Here is a 23,268-nt window from a genome sequence, read left to right as displayed (position 1 = left end):
ACGGTTCCCATGGCACTGGTGGGTGGGGGTGGGGGCACGACTCTGCTGAGATGGAGAAGAGAAAAGAGATCCCCCAAGAGAGTTTCTGGGGTGGCCTCAGCAATTTCACCCACAGGTCTCCCCACACCACCCCTGGCCCCCTGGCTACCTCTTTCCACCCCAGGGCAAGGCCCTGACAGCCCCCAGACCCCCAGCCTCACTGAAGCTCCCCTTTTCTCAGATGCTGGATGGTGGTGCTGAGCCTGAGTCAAGTCCTGCAAGCAGGGCTGGTGTAGGGGAGGGAAGGAGAGGGCCTGGCCAGGGGAACCGGGGGCCCAGGGAGGCGTCGGGCAGGGCAGCTAGTGGTGGTGGCAAACCAGAGGGCCTCCTCCTGGGGTCGCGCCTCCTCCTCCTGTTGACCCTCCAGGGAGGCCCGGGCTTTGTGCAAATGGAAGGGGACAATGGAAGGGGACACAGCGTCAGACTCTCCCTGCCCCTGGTCCTGTCTGTCCACTGCTCAGTCGCTCAGTCGTGCCCAACTCTTTGCAACCCCATGGACTGGAGCCCACCCGGCTTATCTGTCCAGGGATTCTCGAGGCAAAAGTATGGAACGGGTTGCCATTCCCTCCTCTGGGGGATCTTCCTGCCCCGTGATGGAACCCCAGCCTCCTGCATCTCCTGCTTTGGCAGGTGGACTCTCTACCACTCGGCCACCAGGAAAGCCCTGTCTTGGTTCCAGACGCATACTCATTTGTGTCTTTCCTAAGGCAGGACTTTCAGTGGCAGGCGTTGAGGGGCAGGCCTGTGAGAGCAAAACCTCTGCTTGTGGGTGAGCCCAGCTGGCTGTCTAGCACCAGCTCTGAAACTCTGCCTCTTGGTACAAACTACTCTGCCAGAGGAGGATGTTTTTAATTGTTAGGTGAAGTGGCGGCTGTGAAAAGATCTCAGAGCACAATTGTTCTTAGTTGTAAGTAGAAGTGTTTGGTGGTTGGGCATGTCATATACAGGGAAGACCCTGCTCCCTGATGTAGACAAGCCTCCTGTAGGGGTTCAGTGGGCGGCTCATCCTGGATCTGTCTTCTTCATCCAAGGCCCCCAGGAGCACAGAAACCACATATAAAAAAAAGAGTGCAGAGGGAATTCCCTGCTGGTCCAGTCATGAGTAGCAGTTTCACTGCTGTGACCCGAGCTTAATTCCTGGTTGAGGAACTAAGATCCCCAACCAGGGGACCTTCAGCTTGTGTGGCCTCAACTGTCTTGGTCCCTTGAATGCCTGCGTGCATGCTCAGTCGTGTCCTACTATTTGGGACCCCATGCACTATACCCCGCCAGACTCCTCTGTCCTTGGGATTTCCCAGGCAAGAACACTGGAGTGGGGTGTCATTTCATTCTCCAGGGGATCTTCCTGACTCAGGAATTGGCTCCCACATTGGCAGGCAGATTCTTATACAATGAGCCACCTGGGAAGCCCCGGTATATATTTGATGCTGCTGCTGCTAAGTCACTTCAGTCGTGTCTGACTCTTTGTGACCCCATAGATGGCAGCCCACCAGGCTCCCCCGTGCCGGGGATTCTCCAGGCAAGAACACTGGAGTGGTTTGCCATTTCCTTCTCCAATGCATGAAAGTGAAACGTGAAAGTGAAGTCGCTCAGTCGTGGCTCTCCGGTCCATGGGATTTTCCAGGCAAGAGTGCTGGAGTGGGGTGCCATTGCCTTCTCCAGGTATATATTTACCGGGGTTTAAAACAAGAGGTAATAAACAGAAAGTGATGTTAGTATGAGGTCAGAGCTGAGACAGGAAGCACGTGACTTCTGAGAAGGGAAATCAGTCAAAAACCAGGCAACACTTGTTGAACCAGCAGCAGCCCAGGGAACAACGACTGCTGGAAGCTGGACCTCGGCCACCGTGTGTCCCAATCACGGCAGCACCCGTTTGATAATACAGGTAAGGTGGTGCTCCCTGCTTGCCTCTTGGCAGAGTGGAAAGGGCTTGGGATAGATTGTCAATCAACACTTGAGTTCTTGTTCTTTCTCTCCCTGTCTCCCCATAAGCACACGGGCTGGAGTTGCTTCAGAATTTCCTCCGGCTCCTTGGTCATTGCATGAGGAGCTCACGTCAGCCATCTCTCTGAGTCCAACAGCCTATTGCTCGGTGGTTATTTCCTGTTTTTGTCCTTTCTCTTTCTCTCCTGCTCTGTCAACCACACCACCCTCTTAGAAGCGTGGGGCTGCCTTCCCGCCATGGCCCACATGAGTCTAGGTCATCTGGACTGAGCTCAGAGCTGATGCTTAGGGGACAAATATAGTCCCCAGCCTCTTCCCCGAGGTTCCTGATGAATCCCATTCAGTGAAATCCTACCTGGTTAGAAGGGACTTTCCTATCCTGTGGCTCATACTTCCAAGGAGCCTCTTCTTTCTAGATAGGTAGGCGTTTCTCTTTTCCCTTTGTATTCTTTTTGTAAAATGTAATATGCGACACATAATGAACACTTCTATGTAACATGCATGTGCATTGCACAGTGAGATAACCTAACGATCAGCCCAGAACCCAGCACTCAAGGATGAATTACCACCACACCTTCCATCTACCTACCGTGCCACGCACCTCCACCCAGACATAAACAGCCTCCCTCCCAAAGTCTGTTGTTGTTGTTCTCTTGATTCTTTGTTTACTTTAGTGCACACCCACAAGGCGAGGGGGGCAGAGGACAGAGGAGAATGTCCAGCTAACTCCTCCCTTACCCTCTTTCCAACGTGGAAAGTCCCTCCCTTGTTGACACCAATGACGTGTCCTGTGGGAGTCAGGCTCCCCAGATTTGGGGATCCATGTGCGAACATCACACACACGTGAGCCCCGGGTGCCCGCCCCACCCCACACAGGACCGTGCCAGGAGGACTAGGTAAGTCCCGCTTATCAGCTGACTCCTGGCTTCCTCTGCACAACTTCTTGCAGACATGTTGTCCTGGGAGCTGGCCTTCCACGTGACCTCCCCAAGACCACTCAGATAATGAGAGGAAATACGGTCATCAGCTCACAGAAGGCTGGGGGTTCCGGACTGCAGCTGCAAGTCCTCCTCCGCCGCCCGCCTGACCGGAGCCCTTCACCTCTCTGCAGGCAGGCCTCAGCTGTTCCCTGTGAACCTCCAGACGCCACCCGAGATGTCCCCTTTCGGTGGCTGTGGAATGCTCGCAGCCTTTTTCGCCCTGCTCTGCTGCCGAGGTGAGCCTGGGGGTCCAGACTGGGTGTGTGCCAGCCAGAGGGTAGGGCGCCTGTTGCCCTGGTGTCGTGTGGAGAAGGGGGTCCGGGTACCGAAGTCTCTGAGGCTTTGAGCACAGCGGCTGCCCGCCACGGGTGTGGGATGCTATGCAAGCCTGGTTTCTTCAGGACCCGGGGCAGCAGATGAGAGACCTGGCCTTCACCCTTTGGGTTGAACAGGCCCCATAGCTTCAGGGTGTGTGGATGTGGCAGGTCGTGGAGACTGATGGGAGACCAAGGAGGGTGGGGCTCAAGGGAAAGTGAGGGCACGTCCCAGCTGGTCTTCAGAGGTGGCCCAGTGGACAGCAGAGGTCAATGGAGGGCATCGTCTTCTGCTGACCATCAAAGTGCTAACGAAGCCCCTTCTGAGTGGTCCAGGGGATGGTGAAGGAGAATGCTTCTAGGTGTGAGCACTCTGTTTTGGAAAACCTATCAGATGCCTTCCTGACAACCATGCAGGAAAGGGATTACTACCCCATTTGACAGATGGAGAAACTGAGGCTCAGAAAAGGAAAGCACTTTGCCCAAGGCCACAGAGCTGGCAAACTTGGGATTCAAAGGCAGCTCTCTGTCTCTCCCTAAAGAACCTTTCTCTTTCCCCGGCTGAGGGCTAGGTGGGGGCAGGTGGGTGTGGCAGGAACACAGGGCACAGCCCTGGCCCAGCTGGCCAAGATCAGTTCAGATTCCTGAACTTCTTCCTTCTTCATGGGCTCCAAGCCATCCTGCTGTCTTCTCCGCCAGGGTCTTGGCGCTGGGGGTTTTCTGCCCTCTGCAGACAGCTGGCAGCCAAGCTCCCCCCATTTCCTTCCTCCTTTCCTCAAATGTCAGTGTTTCCATGAAACTTGTTCTGAGCACAGTATTTAACCTGGCAGCCCCACCCCACTCCCTGTTTCCTTGCTTGGGCACTCCCACAAATTGGCAGGCTGGCTAATTCGCTTGCTGGTTACTCAGTGTCCTTCGCGGCAGTGCTAGCTCCACAAGGGCAAGCTTTGAATTCCTTCCGTCTCTGAGGGCTCCCCAGAGCCTAGAATGGTGTCTGCCATGCAGCCGGTGTTCTACAGGGATTTGCAGAAGAGAGGGAAGGAGTGAGGAAGAGCCAAACTCACGGACACGGGGCCTGAGAGGACACGCTCCACCTCCAGTTCAGGGAGGCTTTAGCAGAGGAGGGGTCATTTGGGCTGGAGGCGAGTTCGAATAGAATCTCCATGGGGATAGAAGATGTGCATGAGGAAGACTCACCGGGAGGGGACAAGCTGGAAGAGCAGTCAGGGGCAGGGAGACTGCTAGGCGCATCCCCCTTGGTCTAGACCAGAGGCAGAAATGTCTGAAAGGAGGGAGGAGCAGAAGGGACCCGTTGATGAGACTGCGCATGGTGGGCAGCCCCGCCGGGCAGGGCAGCGGGAGAATCTTATGAGAGTGTTTTCTGTCCTTCCAGGGTCTGGTGTGAAGGCGTTCGAGGGGCCAGAGCATCTGATGGTTAGGTCTGGAGAGTTTCAGTTCATTAATTGTACTGCCAGTTGCACGGACCCCGAGAAACTTGTTCTGGAGACGCACCTAAGCAAGACTCTCTTGGAGAACCAGGCTCAGTGGAAGCTATTCAAGGTCGCCAACATCTCCAAGGATGAGAAGCTCCTGTGCAGTTTCACCTGTGGCGGCAAGCAGGAGACGAAAGTTTTCATCATTACCGTGTTCTGTGAGTGTCGCCCACGGGGCCCTGCTCCCCGAGGCCGGCGCCTGGTTCTGCCAACCCACACAGAGCTGCTCTGTCACTGCTCCTGGGCACTCTCTTACAGTCCCCACCTCCCTGGGCTACTGGATCCAGGCCACAGGCTCAGAATCTGCTCACACCCTCCCCTGGCCTCCTCGAACCCTGCCAGCAACCAGGATTTTGAGATTTGTTCAGAGGCAGACAATCCAAGCAAGCTTTAGACAAATGTAAAAGTCATTTCCACAGTGCCCTCCCAGCTGGGGAGCACCCCCATCACCAGAATACTTTGCATCACTTGACAAGCAGCAGGGACCCCATCAGGAGGGCTGGCACAACCACCTCTGACCCATTCAGCTCCTGGAGAGAAGGTCAAGGTTTTATATCCCCCTGAGGGCCCTTTGCAAAAGTGTGACCATCGCACACACACACACCTGCCCACCAGCCACAGAGACCATGGAGAGACCGGGGTTCTCCCGGAAGCTCGGCACTCAGGGTATCACTCAGAACTGTCATCAGTGGGTCAAATGAGTATAAAGATGTCTGAAATCTACCATATTATCCTGGGGTAATGGGGGCTAGGTATTCTAGTTCAAAAATGAATCCAGACAGATGTCCTGGTGGTCCAGTGGCTGAGACTCAGCACTCCCAATGCAGGGGACCCGGGTTTGATCCCTGGTCAGGGAACTAGATCCCACATAGCACAACTAAGACCTGGCACAACCAAAGAAATCAGTCTTTTTTTTTTTTTTTAAAGGAAACTCAGGGAACCATGGAGTTTAATAACTAAGGGATACAGATAGTTTTAAACCTGATCCTGAAAACCAAGGCAGGTCTGACTCTTGCCCCCACTCTTGACAACCCTCACAATTCATGGCCCCATTCCAGTGAGTATTCCCTTCTAAGTCTCTCTCAACAAAACTATCCAACTGTTTGATTTTTGAAATTTCTCTTGAATTTATGGAGAGCAAAGAGACACAGCCAAAACTTTTATCTTTCTAGTTGACTGAACTGATTCTGAAAATTTTCTTTGTAGAAACCAGGGCACCTCCATTCCTGTCCTTTCCAGAAGTCATCAGGTCCCTGAAACTACCACCCAGACATCCTTCACCCTGAACTGCTTCCTCCTTCCTGCCCCAGCCCACTTCCTGAGGACACTGTGGTCACAGGGGATGGTCTGGGCCGGGTGGGGCCTGCCGGAGCAGCATCCCCATCCTGAGCAGACCTCCCTCCCGCTTTCCTGCAGACCCTCCAAAGCAAGTGCTCCTGACGCTGTGGCCCACCTCAGTGGCCGCAGGGACACTGTTCACCATCGAGTGCAGGGTTCCCGCCGTGGCGCCCCTCGAAGGCCTCACTGTCACCCTGCTCCGTGGTACTGAGATCTTGTACAATCACACCTTTGTGGGGACAGCACCTTCCCCCCAAGATGCCTTCGTCAGCCATAACACCACAGCTCACAGGGAAGACGGCCACCATAACTTCTCGTGCGAGGCCCAGATGGACCTGCGCTCTCGCGGTGGTGGCCTCGTCCACAGAGTCTCAGATCCCCAGAGACTTGAAGTCAAAGGTGAGGGGGAGCCCACAGATCAGGTCGGGGGACATTCATTTTCAGCCCCTCAGGGGAAGAAAACGCCTTTGCCCCGCTCTCTGCCAGCTCAGGGGAGGCACTCGGGGAAACAACACTTGATCCCTGGGGTTCCCTGGAGCTCCTGGTGAGTTCCTAGCTTGGACCCTGACTAGTTGCTTGGTCATGAGTGAGCTGGGTGACCTTAACCAAGTCAGGCTCGTCTCTCTGGCCTTGACCCCTCTGTCCAATGATAAAGTTGACCGGACTGACCCCGAAGGTCCCCAAGAGTCCTGCTTCTATGACCCTAGATGGTCAAGATCCTCTTTGTCTTCAGAGGGTTTGGCCAAAGCTCCCTCATCTCTGCCCAGGGAGGGGCTTGGCCTGGACCTCGCCACAGTGCAGACCATGAGGTCTGGCAGTGCATGGCAAGGGCACCATCTGAGTCCATCTGCCCTCATGGTCTCACAGAGGCCGGCTGGTGGCCCGGACCCCGGTCCTCCTTCCCTCCAGTGATAACACCATTTGCCACTCATCCCTGCAATGCAGAGTGACAGCAGGCTGCCCAGGGGTGGGTGGCTGGGTGACGGGTAGACAGCTGCCCCTCTGGAGCCTGGTGCCTGGGACCAGAGGACTTCTGTGACCTCTAGCCCTTCCCTCCCCAGAGCCGGAGCCCAACACCCATATGGTGGCCCTCATCACCACTGTGACAGTGCTGCTGCTCGTGGTTGTGACTCTCGTCCTCCTGTACCGGTACCGACAGCAGACACGAAACACCTGAGTGCAAGCCGATTAGAAGAGGCTGATAGGGAGCCACCAGGCACAGCCCCCGTGAGCAGCGCGGACACTGTCATGGCGGCCACTGAACTCAGTGTGGCTCCTTAGGCTGCGGTCCAGGCCTGAGGAGGGACCATGTGAAGCAGCCTCAATACAAACACCTGTTCTTAAGCCCGTGTCCTCGTGTCTCCTCCTGGGAATGGCCAGGAAGGGAGCCACCAGGCCTGGCTGAACTTCTGTCTCCAAATGTCTCCTCAGCCTCCCTCCGCCCTCTCCTTCAGAGGCCTTCCTGAGCCCGAGCAAACCCAGGGCCTGGTGTGCCCCCAGGCCAACCTGCCCGGGCACCGGGCACCCAGCCTGAAGGGACCTTGAGTGACTCCTTCCTCCTGAGGGAGGGTGGGGAAACCTGCCCTGGCCCAGAGGGCAGAGAGACACTCTGTTCCCACGTGGCCCTCCAGGACATGGCTCTGACTGCTCTCTTCTGCCAACAGAGCCAGCATCCAGGGGTGAGTGTGGGGGCCCCCATGGCTTGGCTCCAGGAACCTCCCTGCCAGGCCTCCCCCGCCACTCAGGGCCTTCCAGGAGCGATGGAAACAAAAGCCATCCTCGCCTCTTACCTCCAGTTCTGTTATTGGGCCAAATGGAGACCCCACAGCCCTGGTCATCCAGAGAGAGGGGAAGGGGAGGAGGTCGAGGGAGGGCTCCGTCTCCCAGGCCTCTGCCAGCCAGGCAGCGATCAATGGGACAGGGTTGGCCTTTCATGTGGCTTCTGGGCCTGGATGGGGCTCTAAGGATGAGAGATCAGAGATCAGGTTTGTTCACGGTCTCCATCTGGTGGAGACGAGACTCATTCACCCCTGGGAGAGGGCATGGTTGGGGATGGGTGGGGGGTGGGTAAGAAATGTTTCCAGGTGTCAAAGGGGTTGTTAGGCACAAGAGGGTCACGGGGGCTCCAGGGCTGTTTGCAGCTTCGTGATGAAGCTGGCGAGGGTTCCAGTGTTGATGTCTGTTCTTATATCATGAGGCTCTCAGCATCATAGTAATGAGATTTATTCCTAGACAGGTTGATAAGAAGTCTGCAGTCCCCAAGGAGGAGAAAGGGGTCTGGAATTCTCAAGGACAAGGAAAGAACAAACATCTTCTTTTCTCTCCATTCCTTAGCCTTAGTCACATGGTATTGGTGGTTTAGTTGCAAAGTCGTGTCCGACTCTTGTGACCCCTTGGACTGTAGCCCGCCAGGCTCCTCTGTCCCTGAGATTCTCCAGGCAAGAAGCAAGAATACTGGAATCGGTTGCCATTTCCTTCTCCAGGGGATCTTTCTGACCCAAGAATTGAACCCAGGTCTCCTGCATTGCAGGGAGATTCTTTCCCAACTGAGCTATAAGGGAAGTCCTTAGTCACATAAAATGCTTTTTTCTTTAAGCCCAGGAACTGATGATTACAACAAACAACTCAGTTTAAACTCTGTGCTGAGGATTATATAACAACAAGGTAACCTGCTTGAGGGCAGCGGGCTAATTCTGTTATCTTAAAATGTAAAATATGGGAGTGGGTCTACCAAGATCTTTAAAACCTAAAGACATTCTTTTGATTTATTGTAATAACTAACTTAAAAAGTCTATAACTCCCTTGCTAACACTAGCGAGGGGGCACTCCCCATTCCCTTCTGATGTTTACGTCAGAAGCTTTCTCTGTGCTTTTCATACTTGAATAAAACCCTCCTACACAAAAGCTCTTGAGGGATCAAGCCTGGTCTCCGGTCCCTAAGCTAAATCTTCTTTGGAGATGACAAGTCTGACACCGTTCACTGTAAGCTATCAGTAGTCTGGGGGGAGAAGCACCCTCACCGTGACTACCCCCTGCCTCAGTGGACCCCAAGGAAGAAAAGGTAAGGGGACAGAACCTTGTCTGCGGTGATGATAATAAGACCACCCCCCACCGCCCCAGGGCACGGGGCCCTTCCAGCATTCCGATCTATCCCTTGGCCTAGGCCCTGCTGACCACCCACCCGGTCCCTATCTGAAGCCGGGCACACATCTGCACACATGGTTCCCATGGCACTGGTGGGTGGGGGTGGGGGCACGACTCTGCTGAGATGGAGAAGAGAAAAGAGATCCCCCAAGAGAGTTCCTGGGGTGGCCTCAGCAATTTCACCCACAGGTCTCCCCACACCACCCCTGGCCCCCTGGCTACCTCTTTCCACCCCAGGGCAAGGCCCTGACAGCCCCCAGACCCCCAGCCTCACTGAAGCTCCCCTTTTCTCAGATGCTGGATGGTGGTGCTGAGCCTGAGTCAAGTCCTGCAAGCAGGGCTGGTGTAGGGGAGGGAAGGAGAGGGCCTGGCCAGGGGAACCGGGGGCCCAGGGAGGCGTCGGGCAGGGCAGCTAGTGGTGGTGGCAAACCAGAGGGCCTCCTCCTGGGGTCGCGCCTCCTCCTCCTGTTGACCCTCCAGGGAGGCCCGGGCTTTGTGCAAATGGAAGGGGACACAGCGTCAGACTCTCCCTGCCCCTGGTACTGTCTGGGCGGTGTTCAGTAGCTCCAGTCATGCCCGACTCTTTGCAACTCCGTGGACTGGAGCCCGCCCGGCTTATCTGTCCAGGGATTCTCGAGGCAAGAGTATGGAATAGGTTGCCATTCCCTCCTCTGGGGGATCTTCCTGCCCCGTGATCGAACCCCAGCCTCCTGCATCTCCTGCTTTGGCAGGTGGACTCTCTACCACTCGGCCACCAGGAAAGCCCTGTCTTGGTCCCAGACCCATACTCATTTGTGTCTTTCCTAAGCCAGGACTTTCAGTGGCAGGCGTTGAGGGGCAGGCCTGTGAGAGCAAAACCTCTGCTTGTGGGTGAGCCCAGCTGGCTGTCTAGCACCAGCTCTGAAACTCTGCCTCTTGGTACAAACTACTCTGCCAGAGGAGGGTGTTTTTAATTGTTAGGTGAAGTGGCAGCTGTGAAAAGATCTCAAAACACAATTGTTCTTAGTTGTAAGTAGAAGTGTTTGGTGGTTGGGCATGTCATATACAGGGAAGACCCTGCTCCCTGATGTAGACAAGCCTCCTGCAGGGGTTCAGTGGGCGGCTCATCCCCGATCTGTCTCCTTCATCCAAGGCCCCCAGGAGCACAAAAACCACACATCAAAAAAAAAAAAAAAAAAAAAAAGTGCAGAGGGAATTCCCTGCTGGTCCAGTGGTTAGTAGCAGTTTCACTGCTGTGACCTGAGCTTAATTCCTGGTTGAGGAACTAAGATCCCCAATCAGGGGATATTCAGCTTGTGTGGCCTCAACTGTCTTGGTCCCTTGAATGCCTGCGTGCATGCTCAGTCATGTCTGACTATTTGGGACCCCAGGCACTATACCCCGCCAGAGTCCTCTGTCCTTGGGATTTCCCAGGCAAGAACACTGGAGTGGGGTGTCATTGCATTCTCCAGGGGATCGTCCTGACTCAGGAATTGGCTCCCACATTGGCAGGCAGATTCTTATACAATGAGCCACCTGGGAAGCCCCGGTATTTATTTACCGGGGTTTAAAACAAGAGGTAATAAACAGAAAGTGATGTTAGTATGAGGTCAGAGCTGAGACAGGAAGCACGTGACTTCTGAGAAGGGAAATCAGTCAAAAACCAGGCAACACTCGTTGAACCAGCAGCAGCCCAGGGAACAACGGCTGCTGGAAGTGGACCCCGGCCACCCTCTTTCCCCATCACGGCAGTACCCGTTAGCTGATACAGGTAAGGTGATGCTCCCTGCTTCCCTCTTGGCAGAGTGGAAACGGCTTGGGATAGATTGTCAATCAACACTTGAGTTCTTGTTCTTTCTCTCCCTGTCTCCTCATAAGCCAGGGGCTGGAGTTGCTTCAAAATTTCCTCCGGCTCCTTGGTGGTTGCATGAGGAGCTCACTTCAGCCATCTCTCTGAGTCCAACAGCCTATTGCTCGGTGGTTATTTCCTGTTTTTGTCCTTTCTCTTTCTCTCCTGCTCTGTCAACCATACCACCCTCTTAGAAGCGTGGGGCTGCCTTCCTGCCACGGCCCACCTGTGTCCAGGTCATCTGGACTGAGCTCAGAGCTGATGCTTAGGGGACAAGTATAGTCCCCAGCCTCTCGGGGTCACACCCAAGGTTCCTGATGAATCCCATTCAATAAAGTCCTACCTGGTTAGAAGGGACTTTCCTATCCTGTGGCTCATACTTCCAAGGAGCCTCTTCTTTCTAGATAGGTAGGCGTTTCTCTTTTCCCTTTGTATTCTTTTTGTAAAATGTAATATGTGACACATAATGAACACTTATATGTAACACGCATGTGCATTGCACAGTGAGATAACCTAACGATCAGCCCGGAACCCAGCACTCAAGGATGAACTACCACCACACCTTCCATCTGCCACTCACCTCCACCCAGACATAAACAGCCTCCCTCCCAAAGTCTGTTGTTGTTGTTCTCTTGATTCTTTCTTTAATTTAGTGCTTTATCACATCCATTCATTTTCATTTTATGAAATAGTTGTAGAACCTATTGTGTGTGCCAGCTACTGTTTTGAATACTTTTTAATATTGTCATTTAAATAGTTTAATCTACACACCATTCCCATAAGGCATGTGCTATGGTTAATCCCATTTTACAGAAGAGAAAACTGAGGCACACACAGATTAAAGTGACTTGCTCAGGGTCATACAGATGAAGAACGGGACAGGTCTTCTGCTTCTTAGTGCAAGAGTTTCTGTAGGGCATATATCGAAGGGTGGAATTGTGGGTTATAGGATATCACACTATTCAGCATTAGAAGATAATGCCTCATTATTTCTCAGAGTACCAAAATACACCCTCACCAGCAATATACGAGTTCCTATTGACCCACGGCCTCTCCAACAGCTGGTCGTGTGGACTTTGTTAACCTCTGCCAATCCAGTAGATACAAAGTGGTTCCTCATTGTGGTTTTAACTTCCCCGGCTCTTACTGAGTCAAAGCATCTTTTCATTAGTTGAGAGGTTTTGTTTTCCTTGAAATGTTCATCGTGTCTTTAATATACTCACAATTATCAGTTGTTTATTCTAGCAGTGGTGATCTTGAGGTCTTGCTTAGGAACTCGTTCCTTGCCCTAAGCACGTAAACAGACTCTCCTGTATTTTCTTATGGATTTCCCTGGTGGCTCAGCGGTAAAGAATCTGCCTGCAACGCAGGAGCCACTGCGGGAGGGGAGGCTGGGTCAGGAAGATCTCCTGAAGTAGGAAACGGCCACCCACTCCAGCATCTTGCCTGGGAATTCCCCCGGACAGTGGAGCCTGGCAGTCTACAGTCCACTGGCTCGCAGAGTTGGACACGACTGACTAAGTATATATTTTCTTACAAAAGTTTTTAAAGTGTTCTTTTACATGTAGATCTTTAAATTAGATAGAATTGATTTCTTCATTCCAGGTGAGGAACGTAGGGATAATCCCTCCCAATGAAGAGAGCAATGTAGGGATATATTTCCCATCTTTTTTCTCCATATAGTTAAACAGTTAATCAAGCATCATTCATTTTTATCTCCCTCTTCCACCCAGTGATCTACAGTGCCATTTTTGTCAGGTGTGTGAGTTTGACATAGGACTATTTCTGGGCACTTTTTCACTGTTCCATTGGTTAATTTGTCTATATCAACACTAAAATTATATATTATAGTAAGTCTTCATATCTAGTAGGGCAAATCCCCTCATTTTATTCTTCTTTAGGGGTGTCTTGGTCCTTTTGTTCTTTCCATAATAAAGTTTAGAATCATCTTTTGTTTTCCATGAAATCCCTTATTGGGATCTATTAGAATTGCATTAAATCTATAGGAAGAGAATTGTCCTCATTATAATATTGAATCCCTTAGTCATGAACATGAGCGGGTTCTACATTTATTTAAGTTGTGTTTAATGTCTTTCAATTGTGTTTTATAACTTTCTGACTGTAGGTCTTATATTCTGCTGTCTTTTTGTTTCTGTATATGTGTTACTTCTATCTTTTGGCTGCTATACATAGTGTGTTTTTTAAACTACTCTTTTTCCCTAGATACTCCTGGCAGCGCGCAGAACTTCCCTGACCAGGGATCAAACCTGTGGCCCCTGCAGTGTAAGTGCAGAGTCTTAACCACTGGGCCACCAGGGAAGTCCTAAATTACATTTTTGTATGTTACTGTTATATACAAAAGCAGTTTCTTTTTGGATATTGATCTTACAGCTAGCTATCTTGCTAAAATCTCTGATTATTTTGAATCATTTGTCTGATCATTCATTTGAATGTTCTATCTAGGCAACCATATCATATGAAAACACTGATGATTTTGCTCTTTTCCCATCCCTAGGCCTTTAATTTCTTTTTCTTGTCCTACTATATTGTCTAGGAGCTCTGGTAAAATGTTAACATAGAGGCAAAGATAGTGGGCATCTTGTTTGGTTCCAGATTTTAAAGGAAATGCCCCTAAGATTTACTCATTAAAAAAATAATACAGATGTTAAAGAAATAATAGTACATATGCAAACTTTTTCTAAGTTTCCTTTGTCATGTTAAGGATGTTTCCTTCTCGTCTGCTAAGAGGTTTTGTCATGAAAGAATACTGAATGTCATCATTTTTTTTTCTAGATCTGCTAAGATGATCATGTGTTTTTTCTTCTTAAAATTGTAACATAAGTTTTTAGTTTGGACTCCTTTAAAGTAGAGCCTGCAACAGGACTTCAGTTCAGGTAGATTATTTCAGGCGGATTCCTTAATTATCGAGGCCAGGAAGGAGGGAGTGAAGGAGTAAGACTGGAACAGGGGCGAGAAAGCCACCAGAAGATGCAGAGCTGATGCTGCAGGTGTGAGCAAAGGGGGCTCAAGCCTTCCAGAATCCCTGATGGGTCTACAGGATGCTGGCTAGAACTGCCTCCCCTAAAGAAAGAGGCTGGAACACGTTTCTCCTAGCTCTTGGCCTCTCCTTGGTTGAGGGTTTCATGTTAGGGAACTTGACAGTCCTAGGCTTCTAAGAAACACTACAGGTATCTAAGTGACTCCTAAAGCATTGAAGAAGACCCTGAGGCAAAAAAGCAAAACAGAAGCATGGTACAAACTTGAGGTGGGGTCATGAGATGAGTCTCAGGTTGCAGGAAATTATCTGCTGTAAATACAGATGATTTCAGAGGAGCTCAGAAGTATTGAGACATAAAGCACCGCAGTTCACTGTTCCCAACAATAACACATGACATTGGCAGCTTTCTCTTCTATCGTGAGACCAACTTTTCATAGCTAAGCCTAACTTGGATATGATGTCTAATATTTTTAATACACGCCTAGATTTGGTCTGTTTGTATTTTTATTTTGCCTTTTTATTCATGAGTGACACTGGCTTCTAATTTTTCTATTTCATCCTATTCTTGTCTCATTTTGGTATTAAGGTTACTCTTGCCTCCTAGAAAGAGAGCATGTACCTGCTATTTTCATTCTCAGAAAGAGTTTTTGTAAGATTAGAATTATCCCCACTTAAACTTCTGTATTGCTATCTAGACTTGATATTTTCTTTGTGGGGAGAGTTCAAATTATGGATGTAATTTCTATAATAGTTGCAGAACTATTCAGGCTTTTTATTTCTTCTTCAATCAAGTGAGGTGCTTTTTGCGTGTCTGCAAAGAGTCGGACAAGACGGAGCGACTGCACTGTACCACTTTTTCTAAGACTTGGTCTACTTGGTGTCATATTTCTTGGCATAAATTATTTATATGTTTTTAATTTTTAAGCTTATTGAAGATTTACAATGTTGTGTAAATTAATCTTCAATTATAGTAAAATACACCTAACACAAAATACCCCACTTAACTGTTTTTAAATGTACATTTGGTTGTGTTATATTCACATTTTTTCACGATGGATCTCAAAACTTTATCTTAGAAAACTGAAAGTCTGTATGCATTAAACAAACAACTCACCATTTCCCCCTGCTCCCAGGCCCTGGCAACCACTGCTCTGCTTTCAGTTTCTATGAATCTGTAGTCTTCTTCTTTTGTGAACTGCAAGATACATTACTTTACATTTTTAGACTGGCTTGTGATAAACAGTATTATGTCACCTTCAGGTGTGCTACACAGTGGTTTGCTATTTGCATGCATTATGCAGTTATCACCACAATAAGTCTAGTTTCCACCTGCCTCCATACAAAGTTATTCCGATACTACTGACCACATTCCTGATGCTGCATCACATCCCCGTGGCTTGCTCTGTAATTGGTGCTTTGCACCTCTTAATCCCATTCATCTATTTTGGACCCTGCTCAGCCCCTTTGCCTCCAGCAACCACCCATTTGTTCTCTACACGTAGAGCCTGGTTTTGTTTGTTTTGGTTTTCAGATCCTGCACATATGTGAGATCATCTGGTATTTGTCTTTCTCTGTCTGAGTCATTGCACTTGGCATAATACCCTCTAGGTCCGTCCGTGTTGTGGAAAATGGCAAGATTTCATTCTTTATGGCTGAATAATATTCCGTTGTGTAGCTATACCAAACACATCTTTATTCATGCATCTATGGATGAACATTCAGGTGGCTTTCTCATGTTGGCTATTGGAAATAATGCCACACTGGACACTGGTGCACATATATGTCATCGAATTAGTGCTTTTGTTTTTTTCAGGAGAATACCCAGAAGTGAAATTGCTGGATCAGTTCTAACGTCAGTTCTATTTTTAACTTTTGAGGCACCTCTACACATTTCTCCACAGCATTTGCACCAATTTACAATCCCACCAAGAGGACACGAGGGCTCCCTTTTCTCCACACCCTTGCCAGTGTTTTTATGTGTTGTCTTTGATGATAACCATTCTGACAGTGGTTCAGTGATGTCTCATTGTGGTTTTGATGTGCCTTTCCCTCATGATGAATGATGTTGAGCATCTTTTCACATTTGCTTCATTATTCATAATAGAGAGATGTTGTATTAAAATTTCTTGCTATGATGATGGTTTTATCTCTTTGTTGTTCCTTCAAGCTAAATGCTTACAAGTTTACAACAATTATAATTTCTGTATGAACTGACCATTTAATCTAGGTACTCATTGTAGCCCTAATAAATATTTTTTGTCTTAAAATTCCTTTTTCTTTGATATGAATAGACCTTTCCCCATTTTTCTTTTGGTTAGCTTTTGCCTGGTATATCTTTTTTCATTCCACCATTCCACATGCTTATTCATTAGATGTGTCTCATAAACAATGTAGAACTGGGTTTTGTGTTTTAAATATTCTAAAGGGTAATCCGAAAAACTTCCCTGGAGGTCCAGTGGCTCGCAATGCATGGGGTCTGGTTCCATCCCTGGTCAGGGAACTAGATCCCACATGCCAGAACTAAGACTTGGTGCAGCCAAGTAAATACATATTTTTAAAATGTAATTTGAGATAAAAATTTAGAAATGACCGAGTAAATTACTTCCTCTAAACCTGCTAAAAACTGAGTTTAAAAACCTGCAGTTTCTTTATTTTTGGCCATGACATGCGCATATGGAATGCACATATGGAATGTTAGTTCCCCAGAGCAGGGATCAGACACTTGGAAGCAGAGTCTGAACGACTGGACCCGCAGGGAAGTCATACAAGCCTGCATTGTCAACAACAGTCCATAGCTGACAAGCACCCTGACCCAGGAGGCTGCCTTCCAAGGTGCTGTGTTTAAGCTAATTCTCTCTTGTTGCTGATCACCCTCTAAGTCGTGCCGACTTTTCCAGCCCCATGGACTATAACACACCAGCTCCTCTGTCCTCCACTATCTCCATTTTTTTTTAGTAGACTTCTTTTGAGAAGAGCAGTTTTAGGCTTAGAGAAAAACTTAGGGCAAGAGGAGGCTTGCCACATACCTCCTGTCGCCACACATGCACAGCCTCTCCTGTTACCAACATCCCCCAGAAGAGGGTCCATTCCTTATGACTGATGAACCTGCACTGACACGTCGTTATCACTCAAAGACCACCACCGACATTATGGTTCAGTCTTGGTGTGTACATTCTGTGGGTTTGGGCAAGTGTGTACTGACACGTATGCGCCATTGTCATAGCAAACAGAGCAGCTTCTCCGTCCTAAAGTCCTCTCTGCTCTTTCAGTCTGTGTCTCCCTCCCTTCAATCCCTGGCAACCACCAATTCTCCAACCAAACGCTCCTCATTCCTAAATTCTCACTGCAGTTCCATCACCTAATATCGTTGTGATTTAGGCAAGTTATAATTCACCTGAGCCCTGAACTTCCCCAGATCCACAATCAACATTGGTAGATTTGGTGTGATGATGAGACAATGTATTAAAACTTTAACTTAGTCCATGAGAGAATAGGCATCAATGAAATGCTAATTTACTTTTCCTTCCTCCTTGAATTAGTAACGTGAAATCACATTTAGCTAAGAAAAGAGACAAGAAAGTGCCTGGGGACCCTGTGCATCGCCAGAAATCTAAAAGGGGAGGGGGCCAGAGGAAGGAGGAGGATGTCCAGCCATCGCCTCCCAAACCCTCTTTCCAACTTGGAAAGTCCCTCGCTTGTAAAACCAATAAAGTGTCCTGTGGGAGTCGGGGCTCCCCAGATTTGGCACCCTTGTGCACACATCACACACACGAGCCCCGGGTGCCCGCCCCACCCCACACAGGACCGTGCCAGGAGGACTAGGTAAGTCCCGCTTATCAGCTGACTCTTGGCTTCCTCTGCACAACTTCTTGCAGACCTGTGGCCCTGGGAGCTGGCCTTCCACATGGCCTGCCCAAGACCACTCAGATAATGAGAGGAAATACGGTCATCAGGTCACAGAAGGCTGGGGGTTCCGGACTGCAGCTGCAAGTCCTCCTCCACCGCCCGCCTGACCGGAGCCCTTCACCTCTCTGCAGGCAGGCCTCAGCTGTTCCCTGTGAACCTCCAGACGCCACCCGAGATGTCACTTTTCAGTGGCTGGGGAACGCTCGCAGCCTTTCTCACCCTGCTCTGCTGCCGAGGTGAGCCTGGGGGTCCAGACTGGGTGTGTGCCCGCCAGAGGGTAGGGCGCCTGTGCCCCTGGTGTCGTGTGGAGAAGGGGGTCCCGGTCCCGAAGTCACTGAGGCTTTGAGCACAGCGGCTGCCCGCCACGGGTGTGGGATGCTATGCAAGCCTGGTTTCTTCAGGACCCGGGGCAGCAGATGGGGGACCTGGCCTTCACCCTTTGGGTTGAACAGGCCCCATAGCTTCAGGGTGTGTGGATGTGGCAGGTCGTGGAGACTGATGGGAGACCAAGGAGGCTGGGGCTCAAGGGAAAGTGAGGGCACGTCCCAGCCGGTCTTCAGAGGTGGCCCAGTGGACAGCAGAGGTCAATGGAGGGCATCGTCTTCTGCTGACCATCAAAGTGCAAACGAAGCCCCTTCTGGGTGGTCCAGGGGACGGTGAAGGAGAATGCCTCCAGGTGTGAGCACTCTGTTTTGGAAAACCTGTCAGGTGCCTTCCTGACAACCATGCAGGAAAGGGATTACTACCCCATTTGACAGATGGAGAAACTGAGGCTCAGAAAAGGAAAGCATTTTGCCCAAGGCCACAGAGCTGGCAAACTTGGGATTCAAAGGCAGCTCTCTGTCTCTCCCTAGAGAACCTTTCTCTTTCCCCAGCTGAGGGCTAGGTGGGGGCAGGTGAGTGTGGCGGGAACACAGGGCACAGCCCTGGCCCAGCTGGCCAAGATCAGTTCAGATTCCTGGCCTTCTTCCTTCTTCATGGGCTCCAGCCATCCTGGTGTCTTCGCCAGGGTCTTGGCGCTGGGGGTTTTCTGCCCTCTGCAGACAGCTGGCAGCCAAGCTCCCCCCATTTCCTTCCTCCTTTCCTCAAATGTCATTATTTCCGTCAAACCTGTTCTGAGCACAGTATTTAACCTGGCAGCCCCACCCCACTCCATGTTTCCTTGCTTGGGCACTTTCAACCAATTGGCAGCCTGGCTAGTTCGCTTCTTGGTTACTCTGTGTCTTTCGCGGCAGTGCGAGCTCCACAAGGGCGAGCTTTGAATTCCTTCCGTCTCTGAGGGCTCCCAGAGCCTAGAACCATGCCTGCCATGCAGCCGGTGTTCTACAGGGATTTGCAGAAGAGAGGGAAGGAGTGAGGAAGAGCCGAACTCACGGACACGGGGCCTGAGAGGACACGCTCCACCTCCAGTTCAGGGAGGCTTTAGCAGAGGAGGGGTCGTTTGGGCTGGAGGCGAGTTCGAATAGAATCTCCATGGGGATAGAAGATGTGCATGAGGAAGACTCACCGGGAGGGGACAAGCTGGAAGAGCAGTCAGGGGCAGGGAGACTGCTAGGCGCATCCCCCTTGGTCTAGACCAGAGGCAGAAATGTCTGAACGGAGGGAGGAGCAGAAGGGACCCGTTGATGAGACTGCGCATGGTGGGCAGCCCCGCCGGGCAGGGCAGCGGGAGAATCTTGTGTTTTCTGTCCTTCCAGGGTCTGGTGTGAAGGCATTCGAGGGGCCAGAGCATCTGATGGTGGGGTCTGGAGAGTCTCAGTTCATTAATTGTACTGCCAGTTGCACAGACCCCAAGAACATTGTTCTGGAGACACACCTAAGCAAGACTCTCCTGAAGAGCCAGGCTCAGTGGAAGCTATTCAAGGTCGCCAACATCTCCGAAGATGAGAAGCTCCTGTGCAGTTTCACCTGTGGCGGCAAGCAGGAGACGAAAGTTTTCAACATCACCGTGTTCTGTGAGTGTCGCCCACGGGCCCTGCTCCCCGAGGCCGGCGCCTGGTTCTGCAAACCCACACAGAGCTGCTCTGTCACTGCTCCTGGGCACTGCCTATGGCACCCTCCTGGGCTCCTGGATCCAGGCCAAGGCTCAGAATCTGCTCACACCCTCCCCTGGCCTCCTCGAACCCTGCCAGCAACCAGGATTTTGAGATTTGCTCAGAGGCAGACAATCCAAGCAAGCTTTAGACAAATCTAAAAGTCATTTCCACAGTCCCCTCCCAGCTGGGGAGCACCCCCATCACCAGAACACCCTGCATCCCGTGACAAGCAACAGGGACCCCATCAGGAGGGCTGGCACAACCACCACTAACCCATTCACATCCTGGAGAGAAGGTCGAGGTTTTATATCCCCCTGAGGGCCCTTTGCAATGTGTGACCATCACACACACACACACCTGCCCACTGGCCACAGAGACCATGGAGAGACCAGGGATCTCCCAGAAGCTCAGCACCCAGGGTATCACTCAGAACTGTCATCAGTGGGTCAAATGAGTACAAAGATGTCCGAAATCTACCATATTATCCTGGGGTAGTGGGGGCTAGGTATTCTAGTTCAAATATGAACCCAGACAGATGTCCTGGTGGTCCAGTGGCTGAGACTCAGCATTCCCAATGCAGGGGACCCTGGTTTGATCCCTGGTTAGGGAACTAGATCCCACATAGCACAACTAGGACCTGGCACAACCAAAGAAATCAATCTTTTTTTTTTTTTTTTTTAAAGGAAACTCAGGGAACCATGGCGTTTAATAACTAAGGGATACAGATAGTTTTAAACCTGATCCTGAAAACCAAGGCAGGTCTGACTCTGGCCCCCGCCCCTGAAGACCCTCACAATTCATGGCCCATTTCCAGTGAGCACTCCCTTCTAAGTCTCTCTCAACAAAACTATCCAACTGTTTAATTTTTGAAATTTCCATTGAATTTATGGAGAGGAGAGAGACACAGCCAAAACTTTTATCTTTCTAGTTGACTGAACTGATTCTGAAAATTTTCTTTGTAGAAACCAGGGCACCTCCATTCCTGTCCTTTCCAGAAGTCATCAGGTCCCTGAAACTACCACCCAGACATCCTTCACCCTGAACTGCTTCCTCCTTCCTGCCCCAGCCCACTTCCTGAGGACACTGTGGTCACAGGGGATGGTCTGGGCCGGGTGGGGCCTGCCGGAGCAGCATCCCCATCCTGAGCAGACCTCCCTCCCGCTTTCCTGCAGACCCTCCAAAGCAAGTGCTCCTGACGCTGTGGCCCACCTCAGTGGCCGCAGGGACACTGTTCACCATCGAGTGCAGGGTCCCCGCCGTGGCGCCCCTCGAAGGCCTCACTGTCACCCTGCTCCGTGGTACTGAGATCTTGTACAATCACACCTTTGTGGGGACAGCACCTTCCCCCCAAGATGCCGTGGTCAGCCATAACACCACAGCTCACAGGGAAGACGGCCACCATAACTTCTCATGTGAGGCCCAGATGGACCTGCGCTCTCACGGTGGTGGCCTCGTCCACAGAGTCTCAGAGCCCCAGAGGCTTGAAGTCAAAGGTAAGGGGGAGCCCACAGATCAGGTCGGGGGACATTCATTTTCAGCCCGTCAGGGGAAGAAAATGCCTTTGCCCCACTCTCTGCCAGCCTAGAGGAGGCACTCGGGAAAATGACACTTGATCCCTGGGGTTCCCTGGAGCTCCTGGCGAGTTCCTAGCTTGGACCCTGACTAGTTGCTTGGTCATGAGTGAGCTGGGTGACCTTAACCAAGTCAAGCTCGTCTCTCTTGCCTTGACCCCTTCTCCAATGATAAATTTGACCGGACTGACCCCGAAGGTCCCCTGGAGTCCCGCTTCTGTGACCCTAGATGGTCAAGATCCTCTTTGTCTTCAGAGAGTTTGGCCAAAGCTCCCTCATCTCTGCCCAGCGAGGGGCTTGGCCTGGACCTCGCCACAGAGCAGACCATGAGGTCTGGCAGCGCATGGCAAGGGCACCATCTGAGTCCATCTGCCCTCATGGTCTCACAGAGGCCGGCTGGTGGCCCGGACCCCGGTCCTCCTTCCCTCCAGTGATAACACCATTTGCCACTCATCCCTGCAATGCAGAGTGACAGCAGGCTGCCCAGGGGTGGGTGGCTGGGTGACGGGTAGACAGCTGCCCTCGATGAGCCTGGCGCCTGGGACCAGAGGACTTCTGTGACCTCTAGCCCTTCCCTCCCCAGAGCCCGAGCCCAACACCCAGATGGTGATCATCATCGCGGTCGTGATAGTGCTGCTGCTCGTGTTTGTGACATCCGTCTTCCTGTGCTTTGTCTTCAGCCAGAAGTGGCACCGGGGGCGGACAGGTCATTACCCTGTGCATGACCGTTGGAGGAGGCTGATAGGGAGCCACCGCGCACAGCCCCCGTGAGCGGCGCGGCCACTGTCATGGCGGCCACTGAACTGTGTGGCTCCTTAGGCTGCGGTCCAGGCCTGGGGAGGGACCACGTGAAGCAGCCTCAATACAAACACCTGGGCTTAACCCCGTGCCTTCATGTCTCCTCCTGGGAATGGCCAGGAAGGGAGCCACCAGGCCTGGCTGAACTTCTGTCTCCAAATGTCTCCTCAGCCTCCCTCCGCCCTCTCCCTCAGAGGCCTTCCTGAGCCCCAGCAAACCCAGACCCTGGTGTGCCCCCAGGCCGACCCGCCCGGGCACCGGGCACCCAGCCTGAAGGGACCCTGAGTGACTCCTTCCTCCTGAGGGAGGGTGGGGAGACCCGCCCTGGCCGAAAGGGGCAGAGAGACACTCTGTTCCCACGTGGCCCTCCAGGACATGGCTCTGACTGCTCTCTTCTGCCAACAGAGCCAGCATCCAGGGGTGAGTGTGGGAGTGTTGACTCCAGAAACCTCCCTGCCAGGCCTCCCCCGCCACTCAGGGCCTTCCAGGAGCGATGGAAACAAAAGCCGTCCTCGCCTCTTACCTCCAGTTCTGTTATTGGGCCAAATGGGGACCCCGCAGCCCTGGTCATCCAGAGAGAGGGGAAGGGGAGGAGGTCGAGGGAGGGCTCCGTCTCCCAGGCCTCTGCCAGCCAGGCAGCGATCAGTGGGACAGAGTTGGCCTTTCATGTGGCTTCTGGGCCTGGACGGGGTTCTAAGGCGCTTTCACCACGGATCAGATATCAGGTTGGTTCAAGGTCTCCGTGTGGTCGAGATGGGACTCATTCACCCCGAGGAGAGGGCCTGGCTGGGGATGGGGATGGTAAAAAGGGTTGCCAGGTGTAGAAAGTGGTTGTTAGGCATGAGATGGACACGGGGGCTCCAGGGCGGCTGTTTCCAA

General features: G+C 51.5%; 2 protein-coding genes and 1 non-coding gene across 6 annotated transcripts; 2 read left to right on the top strand and 1 right to left on the bottom strand.

The window, feature by feature from the left end:
- The first annotated feature begins 1,826 nt into the window (after positions 1 to 1,826).
- LOC138084014 (intercellular adhesion molecule 2-like) lies at positions 1,827 to 8,963 on the top strand. Of its 3 annotated transcripts, none has more exons than XM_068978078.1 (5): positions 1,827 to 1,924; positions 3,095 to 3,199; positions 4,671 to 4,928; positions 6,187 to 6,507; positions 7,170 to 8,128. In XM_068978078.1, the coding sequence occupies exons 2-5, from the start codon at positions 3,139 to 3,141 to the stop codon at positions 7,283 to 7,285; spliced, it is 756 nt and encodes a 251-aa protein (XP_068834179.1). In that variant the 5' UTR covers positions 1,827 to 1,924; positions 3,095 to 3,138; the 3' UTR covers positions 7,286 to 8,128. The 3 variants fall into 3 exon arrangements, 2 of the variants coding, with proteins under 2 accessions (XP_068834179.1, XP_068834178.1); XR_011145192.1 differs by lacking the exon at positions 1,827 to 1,924 and adding an exon at positions 8,345 to 8,963 and having other exon boundaries at positions 2,976 to 3,199; positions 7,170 to 7,787; XM_068978077.1 differs by lacking the exon at positions 1,827 to 1,924 and having other exon boundaries at positions 2,976 to 3,199.
- Positions 8,964 to 10,893: 1,930 nt separating this feature from the next.
- ICAM2 (intercellular adhesion molecule 2) lies at positions 10,894 to 23,099 on the top strand. Of its 2 annotated transcripts, XM_068978334.1 has the most exons (6): positions 10,929 to 11,002; positions 13,304 to 13,363; positions 18,116 to 18,220; positions 19,682 to 19,939; positions 21,193 to 21,513; positions 22,175 to 23,099. In XM_068978334.1, exons 3-6 carry the CDS (start codon positions 18,160 to 18,162, stop codon positions 22,360 to 22,362), a joined length of 828 nt encoding a protein of 275 aa, XP_068834435.1. In that variant the 5' UTR covers positions 10,929 to 11,002; positions 13,304 to 13,363; positions 18,116 to 18,159; the 3' UTR covers positions 22,363 to 23,099. The 2 variants fall into 2 exon arrangements, with proteins under 2 accessions (XP_068834434.1, XP_068834435.1); XM_068978333.1 differs by lacking the exon at positions 13,304 to 13,363 and having other exon boundaries at positions 10,894 to 11,002.
- Positions 13,327 to 13,399, bottom strand: TRNAV-UAC (transfer RNA valine (anticodon UAC)). Its single transcript has one exon. It is a non-coding gene; the product is annotated as a tRNA-Val (tRNA).
- Positions 23,100 to 23,268: the final 169 nt, after the last annotated feature.

This window comes from Capricornis sumatraensis, chromosome 8, assembly GCF_032405125.1.
Source record: "Capricornis sumatraensis isolate serow.1 chromosome 8, serow.2, whole genome shotgun sequence".
Taxonomy (NCBI): domain Eukaryota; kingdom Metazoa; phylum Chordata; class Mammalia; order Artiodactyla; family Bovidae; genus Capricornis; species Capricornis sumatraensis.
The sequence above is the reverse complement of the archived record's forward strand: the minus strand, read 5'-3'. Positions and strand labels throughout refer to the sequence as shown.